General features: G+C 33.8%; 1 protein-coding gene across 3 annotated transcripts in view; it reads right to left on the reverse strand.

The window, feature by feature from the left end:
- The window catches only part of Syx1A (Syntaxin 1A), a 323,962-nt gene that overhangs the window by 270,676 nt on the left and 39,795 nt on the right, over nucleotides 1–13,491 (reverse strand). For all 3 annotated transcript variants that reach the window (XM_089634181.1, XM_089634183.1, XM_089634182.1), the window contains exon 3: nucleotides 9,004–9,103. In XM_089634181.1, coding sequence (XP_089490307.1) covers nucleotides 9,004–9,103 — 100 coding nt within the window. The remainder of the gene's footprint in view (nucleotides 1–9,003; nucleotides 9,104–13,491) is intronic.

A 13,491-nucleotide genomic window follows, 5' to 3' on the forward strand; every position in this document is an offset into this window, starting at 1 on the left:
AAGAATTGGTCACACTTGTACTTATACCTTTCGCTGACAGATTTATGCGAGGTATTAATTTTGTTGGCTTAAGGAAAGTTTCTCGAAACTTTCTCATTTCGCACATTCCCCGTCAAATAAGTAACAAAATTAATTTCGAAGGCAAGTTATTGAATAAAATCGACACATTTCAACGAGGAATTCTCTGTAAGCGGTAGGTATTGCATGAGCTAAAAAAAAACTAGCAAGCAAATATTTCTTATTTAAAGTTGCATAATATTTTACTCGTCGGTTCTCGACACATTTTTCCAACGCCGTGGAACAAAGGAGCATAGTGGAAAATACTAAGGGAGGAAAACGTGAGCAAAATTATAATAGTAACGAGAAAAGTTGAGATATTTCCACGTAGGTACTTGAGGAATTTTTAATTACGGAAGCAATTCCGCTAGTAGCCATGGCGACGAGAGACAATAATTATTATTGAGACATGGTTTTGTCAACTGTGGGACTGAGTTTATTTGCCAATTTACCCGACGCGCGACGATCTAAAGTTACGGTAAGTCTGGCAATTTAATTAACGCGCGAATAATACGGAATTCATCGGAGAACCATAAATTAGTCGTGAAATATATTTTTAGGCCATTACAGCAACGAAGACCTCAAAATCACATTTATCAGCGCGTACCAGTCGAGAAAAAGGTTTTACACGGAAATTATGGCCCTTCGGACGATGCTGGAGAAAAAATACCAGTTTATTTTGTTGATTTAATGTTGAGAATATTATTATTTACTGTTTTAATTGTAGATAAACTGGTTCCCAATTGTAGAATTACATTTCTAAAGAAATAAATTGTGGAGCCTAAACCCTTCGATCTAAGGGGAGAAAAATAATAATTACAGGAGTGGAAAAGTGTCAGAGAATATTAATTTATTTATTTATGGTATTTCAAATAAGTACTACGTCTTAATACAATCCACATTTTGACGGCCTCCGTGGTAGAGGGGTAGGACTCTCGACTGGCAAGCCGAAGGTCGCGGGTTCAAATCCCGGCGTGCGCAAGTTGATTTTATTTGTGTCATTTAAAGCGAAACTTATTGCCAAATCACTATTTTGATTAATCTTTATAACGAATTGGTGTAAATTATGAATATCAAAAATATGCTTTAGATAAATTGAAGGTTTTCCTATCGTTTCGCTTGAGTAGAATACAAATAAAAAAATAAATTACTTCATAAAAAATATAAATGTAAAATACTGAGAAAAATATTTTTTCAATAGTATGAACTCATAAAGAAAACAACTTTTAAAAAAATACAGTATTATAGCTAAGATTATCTGTGACAGTTTTTGAAATCGAACGTTTGTAGACTCCGTTTGTCAAGCGATTTTAATGCCTATTACCTACAATATAAGGTATACCAATGTAAGTATTCCAATAATTACCTACAATATAATGTACAGCACAAATTTCTAAGATTTATTAACTTTAAACTGAATATTCCAATTCAAAATATTAACTATGTTCTTTTGATGAAACGCTATCAGATCATCTCTGACCTTGTACTTTTAAATAAAATTATTAATAATTCCATTGACAACCCTGAAATTCTCGCCAAAATAAATTTTTACCTACCAACTAGAAATACGAGGCAAAGTGCTACATATTTCTGTGACAATTTTAAAACCAACTATGAAGCTCATACACCTATAAATAGACTACATAATTTTGGCAATAAATTTGGGAATATTGTAGACATGCTTAAAGATTCTGTATTAGTCATAAAACGAAATCATTTTACTGAGATGTATGAATTCACAACTCCGTAGTGAATACACTTTTGTTTTTATGTTCCATTTATATGTTCCTTAATACATATTTAGCTTTCCGTAATCCACACTATTAATTTGAATTTATCTTAATTTAATCAAAAATCATAATTTATTGTAAACTATGTAACACAACTGTATTACTTGTTAACTACTTTTGTAAAAACCCATTAGGGCGTAAATGAATAAATAGTACCAAGAATATACACATTTTTGGCTTGTAGCTTCCTCTTAATAAAATATTCATTAAAAACAATATATAGTATACTTGCGGCACGTTCCATAGTGGAAGATACTCTCAGTATCGCCCTGGTGCTTAGACCACCATTCAGAATTGAAACGTTGTTTGAAATAGCTTTAGCCGTGTTTGGTGACCAGATCTGAATAGAAGGTACTCGCGCACCTTCCTCTCTCTCCCATCTCCTTCCCCTCCTCACTACCTTCAGCCTCACAACATACCACAAATGGGGTTGCTGCCATAGTCTCACTGGCTCCAGACGGTTGGGAGCAGTTGAGAGTTTTGTGCGGTATTCACATAAAAAAATGTATTACTGAAAGAAAAATCACATATTTTCGCAATTTAAGTTTAAATTTGTTTATGTATTCTTTATTTGTTTATGACTGTGGGTTGTTTTCTGAAGTCTTATTTAATTTCTATTCCTCTTCTCGTGTGTTGTGTGTGTGTGTGTGTGTGTGTGTGTGTGTGTGTGTGTGTGTGTGTGTGTGTGCTGCGGGTTTAAATTTTTTTTAGAAATTGAATTGATATGTGGCCATTTATAATTTTGTGGATTAAAAATAAAGTATTTAAGTAAATAATTTGTTTAAATGACAAGATATTTAACACCTTAAACATTTCCTTGATTTAAACGCAACTATTTTTCTTCAGGGTAATTCTCGTATCTCTATGTTTTACTTTTAATAGAATACTGCTATCGTAATTAACTATCATGTGGTACAATAATTGCGCTGTCTAAATGTTAACTGGAAACTGTGTTTACGAATCTCTTTATTCTTCCCAACAGAGATATCTTTTTGCTTTTTTGTATAATTTGTGTTGTGTGAAAAAGTCAGTTTGGAGTAAAGTAGGCATTACTAACAAATATATATAGATAATAGACAGTGCAATATAAAAAAAATTGTAATTCATGTTCATAAAAACAAAATGAAAACAGCCGAACACAAACATCAAACCAGAAGTAAGGGAAGGAATGACCTTTCCGTTCCAACAAGCAACAGAGCGGCTTATCAAAAAATATTCTCATATCTCGGTCCTAAAATATATAATAAAATCCCCTCTCAGCTGAAACTGTATGAATTGTCATCCTTCGGTCCAAGAGTGACAAAATGGTTGTTGGATCTAGGCAGGACTGATTCCGAAATGATACTAAAAATGTAATTTGAAATCACGAACGCCTCTATGTATCTTTTTTATCTATCTTTTTATGTATCTTCGTTTTAACATACTTATTTTAGCAAGTATTAAATCCTGTATTCGTCTAGGATAACTTGAAACTTGTAAATTTGACTGTCTTGAAACGGGAATCCTTCCTAGTTGGACAGTCAAAATCATAAAATGTAATCAATATTATATTATAAAAAAATAAATAAATAAAATAAAATAAATATATATATAGGGGAGCAGATGAGCAGCATAACAATTATATTTAACAAATAAGTAAATTACATAATTCATACATATATGGATTATATCGAATATGGGCTTTCTAAGGTGATTTATGACAGAAGCTAAGATATTGGTAGTACAAAATCACCACTAGTATGGAATTTTCGAATATTATCTTGAATGGATTTAACGAACCTGTAGTTTTTATATTTTCACTGAGCATATTATAAAGCAACGGAGCTTTATAAGAAAAACTCCTTTGTCCAATTCTGGTATTCACCGGCTGATACATTAAAGATGAACCCAATCTAGTTGTGCGCACTTATATATTGAAACAATTACAGAGAGCCTGTATTATGTATAATAGCCTTATTGACATAATTTTACTTTCACTATAATAATAACTGTGACGATACAAAAAACCTTTCTTATACATTATTTTTTATGCAATAATTAATTTAAATTAAAGGCTCTACGATAGTTTTGTGACAATAATCATTTCAATCACTTCTTTAAAAGCTTCACGTTCTATCAATATGTCTTTGTTGGGGTTACTCGTTAATATGATCCAGCTGTGAATTTCGTTTCACCCCTAGATGATGCATATTATTTTAAGGTATTCCAGACGAAATGATAAAGAATTGATTTTTTTAACAGAAGCTGAAATAATTTATTAATTCACCGATCTGAAAGAAAATAAGGCAAGTTCTATTTTGTTATTTGTTTTTGGGGTGTTATGCCGTGTTGCGCTAACTCCTTCTTTAGCCAACGTTTCGGACAGCATTGCAGTGTCCATCATCAGGGCGGATGTGTTAAAATGTGAGCTTATGTATGAGGTTGTGATACCGCGTTGCCAGCTCCAACCCTCTGAGCTAACATTAACGTATCATAACACCCCAAAAACAAATAACAAAAATACTTTTGGCCGTGAAAATCTTAAATCATATAAGGCAAGTTCTAGTCTACTTTAGAACATGAGGTAGATACTAAATTGGATTTTCTTGTAACATAAATTTTAGGTAATGCGAATGAAGAGTTTCTGAACAAAGTGATGGCTCAAAGAAATTCGCTCACCCGGAACTCTTTCAACCTGAAAGCCAGTAAAAAGCCGAGCTGCAGCGTTAGTAGTCGGTCGTAATTAAAAGCGGGAACTTTAAATGGAGCAGAGAGAAATTTCCTTGAAATCATTAGGTTTCAAACCGTTAATTAAAGTACCTACCTTTGCATGCGTCGCATCGCTAACGTGGATTCCAAGTTGGCACCGAGGACTTTCGCATCACAACCACTAACTTCTGGTGCCGCTGGGTTGGAGTGGGAAACGCGAACCCCGTGGGGCGGTAGACACAAAGCTTGTCATGCAACTCGAAACCAGCAACTTGCTAACACAAGCGACACACGTAATAATCATAATAATTGATATGAAGGAAGCCACTGTAAGGGCGGTAGAAACAATGTACTAACTAGAATTACCTAGAATAATTGTACTAGCCACAACTAATACAAATATGTGAATTTGCACATTCATTAACTGCAATTCAAAATAATGATATGAGATATAACTCATAAAAAATTGATAATTTCGGTGGTGGATCTTTGTTACTCCGGTTCAATGCCTTCTAGACATAGGATTTGCTTTGATTTCCAAAATTAGAACTAATTGTCAAAACGATTCAGACAAGCGATAAAGTAGGTACCAAAATGATTTCATTAATTAATAATTCTATTTTTGAAATGTGTACTTCCTTTGTTTTAATTTTCGACAAATTCGTAATTTTTCAAGTTTACTAAAGGTGTTCATTATAAGGGTAATTGAAAGGCAACGAACCTGCTACAAATATATTTTTTTATAAATACTTTCAGCTTCCCAAATTCTACAATAATTAAAATATTCCATGATTTTGCTCGGGAAATGAACAATTCATCAAATTTCAACGTTCATTTTCGGGTTCTGTGAAAGTCCTATTCAAGTTCTGTTATTATATCAGTATAGGCTAGTTGCTTGACAAAACTGAAATAAAAACAGAACTTGAAAAAATCTTTCACAGAACTTGAAAATGAACGTTGAAATTTGATGAATTGTTCAGATTCTCCGAAACAACCCGTCCTAAGTAAATATGGTTTCACTTTGCAAAATATGTAGAAATAACAGGTGACCAATTTTTTTTTTGAATTGGGGGTCTCCCAATATTGAGAGATTTTTCAATTCTGGAAAAAGATGCCAATCTATTTCATAAGAAAAAAATTGTCCTGGACTGGTTTTAAACCTGTGACCTTTGGGTTCAGAGCAAAGGTTCTTCGGCTCTGGAGGTAGTCAAATATTAATTATCTGAATTTTATGAGAAAATGAACACATTAGAAAGGCTTATTGCTTTCGTGCACATTATTTAGAGTAATTATTAGTCACGTAAGCGAAGATTCTGCCTATCCTGGCGCAATCCCGCGGATTATACGCCTCCCATATCGCGTTGAACTTTAAACTCTGAATGGCAAGGCCCGCCCTTGGTAGCCATCAAACGAGAAACGCTCTATTAAGATAAGGCCAAAATGGAATAATTTCAGAGCTAAGTAAAATAATAATAGCGTCAGGCTGTAAATATATGGAATGTGTCCAACTATTTCACGGACGCTTTACAGTATTTAGATTGTATCTGTTATTGCCATTACTGGGAGGACCTTAGACGTGACCCTGCCGCCGGAGAAATAATTATATTATGCTCCGTTATTATTACAAGTGCGTACGATATTATTTAATATAAATAATGCGGGGAAACAGCCCTCGGCGCTGGCCGCCCCGAGCAACAGGGAAAGTGAATAATTCGCCGAACAATATAATAATACATTGCGAAAAAGGTTCAGAAAACAACGACACTCTGAGAATATTGTCAGCAAAAACTTAAGATAGCATTTTTATCAGATGAAGAAAATATCACGACGAAATACAATCTTCATTCATACGCACGTTTTTCGCAACTCCAACAGCGTAGAGTGTAGACCAATATGTTGTTCAGTGAAAAAGAATGTGGGAGAAAAGGGAAAAGTAGAAGAGATGAAGAGATATGTCGTAAGGTACTTGGCTATTCAGGTCATTTCCTAAACATAGCTTTAGAAATTTAAACCATATCTTTCAGCCAGTGATGCCGCATTCCCGAAATGAAAAACCCTGGATAATTTATTTTTTAAATATTAAAAAAAAACCTCTTTCGAAGGTTATAAAAACAATGTCAAAAGCTCTGAGAATTTAAGTAAGGAAACATTGGTATCTATGTAAATTATTAATAACAATCATTTTATCATTATTCTAATTTGAATAATAAAAAAAGATTTTGAAAAAAAAAAGATAAAAGCTTAAGTTTAGTTTTTTTACCGATCGATCCGTGAGATCAATAACTCTTAATAGTTTATGTTTTCTGTACATCCTTCAGTAAGTAATGCAAGTACCTATTTACTTACACGATATATATTCATTTAATTTGATAAATGTTTATTCCAAAGGTCTCCCGTCAAAAATGGTCCTTTATATTATCTGCCTGTACAGAATATAAATACATAAAATATATGAACTATTCTAACGCAGCATCACGTTCATTGGTCAAATGGATTGTACATATAGTTTTGTATTAGTGATCGACGAACCGGAGGATGTAATCTGTTCTGCACCCTTGAGGTGATTATACACAAAAACGGCGCTATACAAATCTTCCAAATATTATTATTATCATTAAAAGATAATAATTAGACAAAGAAACATTGTGAACGTCTATTGAAGATCAAGAACGACAAGAATTACATAACACGTTAAAAAAAGTTCCATGATAAATCAACACATCGACAATTCAACACACCTTTAAAAAGTGATATAAAGTCATTAGAAACGACGAAAAAAAAATTTTTTTTAACCTAACCTACTTAACCCAGTTAATGAAGTTTTTGTTTCATCACTTTCCATGACTTTATATAACTTTTTAAAGATGTGATGAATTATCCGGTCACCGTTAAAAAATGTTTCGTATCTCACTCAAAAGTACATATTTCTTGGTTACCAGTAAAAACACCATGTCTTGTTGGACGACATGTTTTTTTTAACCTCTGATCTAAAAAAAATCACGAAAACATGGTAAAAACCAGGCATCTGGCAACATTGCTCAATGTACGTACTGAAAACATCAGAAACGAGGCGGGGAAATGAAATCACTGAATCTTTAAATCTCCAAACACAGAGGGCTGACGTTTTGACCTGAAGGTCGGCGTAGGCCGTCTGACATCGCTTCATTCATCTTGAGAATGTAACGAAGAATGCATTTTTAATTAACCGTAGGACGAACTGCTGCACCTACTTTTCTCTATTTCTGAATAGAATTATAAGCAAGCTGCATTTACTGTTAAATGTTGCTATTTAAGGCGAAGTACTACAACGTAATTCAAAATCATGTGTTTTTGGTTTGAAAATTTGGTCGCCTAGTCTTTTTATAAGCCCAGAAAAAAATAATGTATAAGGCCTATGAAAACTACTTTAAAGTACAAAATCTCCTACTTACGAACCCATATTTGGTTATGATTTTATTGTATAATGTGGTAAATTAATTTATTTATAAAATTATCGAAAAAAAAAAAATTTATGCCTGAAGATCCACAAAATAAAATAAAAGGCACTTTTTGGCCATGTTTTTTTCTTGCATAAATCAAAACAGGCGTATGGTGTTAAGCGGGAATTTAAACCTTATCGCCATCTACGTAAAGGTTGTTATTGATAGCGGCTCAATTTAAAATATTACACGACGTAGTGCATCGCCTTAAGGCGAAGTACTACAACGTAATGCAAAATCATGTGTTTTTGGTTTGAAAACTTAATGGCTTAGAAATATTTGAGACGCTTTAATTAAATACTGCGAGCAGAAACTTAGCCTTTGACCAGTTGACTGTGGTGACATCCGTGACCTAGAGAAAATATGACACGCCGAAAATTCGTAAATAACTTATTCCAAAGCCGTCAGAAAAACTGTATACATCAAATAAAAAGGATTTTCTAAAGCAATATTTGCGCAAGAGATTTTGAACTTATTCTTCATACAGTTTCTTTGTAGATAAGGGTTAAAATCGATAGAGTTTTTTTATCGATTTTTGTATGGAGGACACCGGTGTCCCATCTACAGTCAACAGGTTGAAAGAATCAAGTCTTTTAAGAGGCCTATAGAAACTGCAGGATCAAAATCTCCTACTTTCGAACCACTTTTCCGTTATGATTTTATAGTATAATGTGGCAAATTGAGTTCTTTAGGGAATGATCGCAAAATATTTGTGCCTGAAGTTCGCAAAATAAAATAAAACACTTTTCTGTTATGTTTTTTTCTTCCATAAATCAAAATAGGCGGCTTGTGTTAAGCGGGACTTTAAACCTTATCGCCATCTGCTTAAAGAGTGTTTTTGTTAGCTGCCCGATTCCAAATGTTACAAGACGTGGTGCATCGCCTTAAGACGCCTTGTAGATGGGAATGATTCCACAAATCGCGTCCGTCAAGAACCTCTTCTCAAATCCGTTTCTACTGCTGTGTATCATATAAATAAATTGACTTACTTTCATCAGATTGCGGTGCAGAAAGAATGGCACTGTGCTTCTTTTTAACTTCTTCGACATTTTCCTGGATCTTGTCTATCATAGCCCGTATTTCCTCAACCTGTAACAAATAAAAAAACAAAACGTTAACTCATGTTTAATTCAAAGACATTTAAAGCGGATATTGACGTAAATGCAAACACATTTACGCATAACTTACAGTAGGTATAGTATGAATCACACCATTCATAATAAATTTGCACTAGTGATGGGGATAATCGAAATTCATTCGTTAGTGAAAATAATATTTTAATAGAAAATTTACACAAAATTTAGAGGGAATTTTAATTAATTTATAATGTTTTGTAATCTGAATATTTCAACAACCTAGTAGTCCTGTGAACAGTAGATTTCGCATTCAAAAAAGTATGTTTCTAATTATCACTTAAATAAATCAAAAAAAAAAATCCACTGAAATCATGAGATTTGTAAGTAGGTATTTAAATACCTATCTCAATAAAAAAAAACTTTCTTCGGGTAGGAAGGTACAATATAATTGAAAAAATGCTAATAAGAAAGTCAAAATAAACATAATGATTTCACATTTGAAAAAATACTCTTTACTGAACAACGGCCACTACCTGGAACCGGAGACGGAATGTACAAACAAATTTACAGACAGAAGAAATGCAAAAGGTCGAGTTAAAACAGGACTTTGTTATGCTCAGTCGATTACTTATTTTTTATTTATTTCACGCCTATTAAGGCTTTTACATACATATTTATAAAAAATATTTACGAAATTATACATGAACATAGTGCAGGAAACGACTATTAAAACAAGTCAAAATATCACTCAACTTGATCTACACAGCATGCAGGCACAAAACATAAAAAATCCAAAATATTTTTTTCTGTTTCAGTTGACAAAATTATTATATGTTAGTCAAATCAAATTAAATACCTCTATTAAAATATTCCACTACTCGATGAAAAGAAAACTTCAATAGGGTATGCTTATATATTGAAATTGATGTACTAAATATATCAACAACATCGTAGTATCGATTATCAAAATATTTCAAACGGTGACCGGATAAATCATCACAATGATAATTCAGTGGTGGAAAGTGATGAAACAAAAACTTTATTAACTGGGTTAAGTAGGTTAGGTTAAAAAAAATTTCATCGCTTCTAATGACTTTATATCACTTTTTAAAAGTGTGTTGAATTGTCACTGTGAGTTATCATGGAACCATTTCAAACATGGACATCACTAGTATTACAGTATGTGTGTCCCTACATCAGGTCCTTATGACTGATGCCTCTGTTTGTCAGTTTCGCACAGATACCCATCGCACACAGGCTTTCATTCACCGATAATATTCAGTATAATCCCACGATACCGAACTAAATATAGAATAAATAAATAAAAATGTAAATGTTGGTTAGTTCAAAATCATAAATCTCCGAAAGTTCTTCACCAATTGCTTTGAAATTTTGACACAATTTGTTGGATATTAAAACGCGCTAATTGTTTCTTTATCTACGCACACAGACTGAGCAACAGCAACGCGTGGCAGTGTCCACCAGTATAGAATAAACGAGATTTGTTTGTGGCATGAAATCAATTTTTTATGCTCTTTCACCTATTATTCCTAAAAGGCACCTAACGGTGGCTTGGCACGGCTCTACATTTAAAATATATTGACTACACTCTATACCAGTCAACATTTTGATGGTCAGTCGAAATTGGTAAGCAAGACGACTTCCATCAATCGCCAAACGACCGCTAACAGGGCTCCATCAAAAGAAGTTACTGCCAGAATTGCAACACAGTTTTCTACTTGTACGATTTTACAATAGTGTGCTACTTTCAAAATCACGAGCTAGCACTGCCAGCCCGTCGTTTGATATGCAGCATAGAGCATGAAGGGTGTGGCAGAGCCAGGACGAAGCCATTGAAGCTCAGTTGTCCACACTGGAAGACTTTATTATTTTCTTTACCCGTGAATCACAAAGTGTGCCTTTGGAATCCATTCCTCATATTGCATAAATCGTTTTAGTTTGACAACAAATAAAAATTTTATCGCTCCTCGTTTTCAGCCAATCGAAATGAAAATAATTATTAATTATAATTCATCCGTCAAGCTACGACACATTTCTTGAGCATTCTCAATGAGCTGTTTTATTTCTTAGTAAAACATCTAATGTTAGTATCCCGTATCATCGCATGATCATAAATAGTACAGAAATGAAGCTGATAATTTATTTATTTATTTTGTAAGAAACAAACAGCTTTTATATAATATACAATGATAGATATAAATTTACAAGTTAACTGAAGTCAAGCCACAGACGTTTCTTATGTTAAAGTTCATTGGTAATGAAGTTTTAATATCTTAAAATTAATTTGGTGTTAAAGGAAGGGGAGAGGAAGAGGAAAATAGGAAGAGGATAGGAGATGCTCCCGATACATTCCACACTCTCATATTAATAATCGATCGTACGCATTACTTCATATCGATATTTCTTTAGGTTATTACCAAAAATGTCAATGCTGTAAAATTTTGTATTATACATATTGTGCACATATACGAGGAATTTGGGAATTTTTTCGAATGTTTGTTCTACACGAGGGTAGATAAAATAAATCAGATTGTCGGGTTGATCTAGACGGAATATGAAGAATTATTAAATTGGTAAGTTCTGGTGAGTCCAGACCATTATTTAGGATTTTAAACAATAAGATTTGATCAAAAATTAGACGTCGCGTTTGGAGGGAGTTAAAATTATGAAATTCAATGGATTCGGTATAATTTGAGAAGTGTAAGTTTAGTTTATAATTTATGTGTTTAAATTTTTTTTTAATTCTTACTATTCTTTCGATATGGGCTTGGTATAAAGGAGTCCAGATCCGCGTACAGTGTTCCAGGTGCGAATAATAATTGGTAGTATAAACATGTTCAATTTGTAACTTTGCCGGCAACTAGATTATCAGGATTCCTATAAATACAGAAATCACTGCCCGGAGAATTTTAATTCAGTTATTAATTTTCCATTTTTAGTTTTCTAAATTTTTTTTCAACCAATAAATTTTATTGCCAAGCTGCTTTTAAAAAAAATATTATGCTAGTCTGTTACAAATTTTATTCCCCAATGAAAAACCAAATACGTTTGTATTCTTTATGGCCGACGTAAATATTCTTACTAGATAAACAAAGCAATTTCATATCCGCCCAGTAGAAGGCTTCTGGTGGAAATAAATAACCCCCCGGGGGCGGCAAAAACTTTGTCTTGCGCATAGATCATAAAATGGAAATTTCATTTTCTGACCTTTGAGACGTTATCTTAATGTTTTAAAGAAACCGTAGTTCCTTTTAACATTCTTTTATTTAATCGAATATACAAGGATGGGCCATTTGCTGCCATATAGACTAAAGTGATACTTCCCAAGACAGAGTGGTTAAAACTTTAGATAGGCTTCTGTTCTGCTTAACTCTTAAACCCTACCTGGGGTACTGGAGTACCCCACTGATGTTTAAAATATCAACAATTTCAACAATATTGCACTGTTGTAAAAATCGCTCTAGCTAATCTACTCTCGATAATTGGCGCGTAAGTACGTCAGTAAGCCGTAACCGCCCGGCAAGTGTTTTCGCGTCCACAGGTGTTCCGGGGTACCCCAGTACCCCGTGGTAGGAATAGTGTTAGTTCTTCCTTCCAGTTATACTTGAAGTACTGAAGTTGTTTTTCGACATTTCTCTGGTAAGTTTACACATTATTTATGATTTACTTTACTTTGTGATAATGGTTAGAGTACAGTGTTGATAGGCAGCGCTTGCGCCCAATAACGAGACATTCATGGACTAATAATGTGTTATGAATGTAATGAGAGTGTATGCAGTGTAGAGAGGTATTGTTTTCAGATATGGCATCCCAGACTCGAAGTCTTGTGGGGGGGGGGGGTGAAATTGCAGCCGCTTTGTTGGTTTCTGACGACGAAGAGCTAAACCTAGGAGAAGATTCAGAAGATGAGCCCGACGGTGTTCCAAGGATTTCCGGAACCATTTTGAAGTAGCATCTCACAAAGACGGTGATCAAGATAGTGTAGAAGAAGATGAAGAGTATTTAGTGCCTGACAATGACGAGGCTGGTGTGCTAGATTCTCCATTAGTTCTGTACGGAAAAGGTCATAATAATCGACATAAGTGGACTAGTGTTAAGCCTTCTCGCTCAAGAATGCCTCGCCGCAATATTTTGTTGCACCCACCTGGTAACGTCTTAACAGAAACCTGACATGTGACAATTGGTTCACGTATATACTCACAGCCAAGAAGTTACTGGAAAAAGGTATAACATTAGTTAGAACTGTAAAGAAGAATAAACGAGAAATTCCTCCTGTTTTCTTGGACACTAAAAATTGAGAGAGATGCACATCAATGTTTGCCTACGACGGACCTCTCACACTTTTGTCGTATTGTCCTCTGAAGTCAGCTAAGAAGAAAG

Source organism: Hesperophylax consimilis, chromosome 8, assembly GCF_061612785.1.
Source record: "Hesperophylax consimilis isolate HC1 chromosome 8, BYU_Hcon_1.0, whole genome shotgun sequence".
NCBI classification, from domain to species: Eukaryota; Metazoa; Arthropoda; class Insecta; order Trichoptera; family Limnephilidae; genus Hesperophylax; species Hesperophylax consimilis.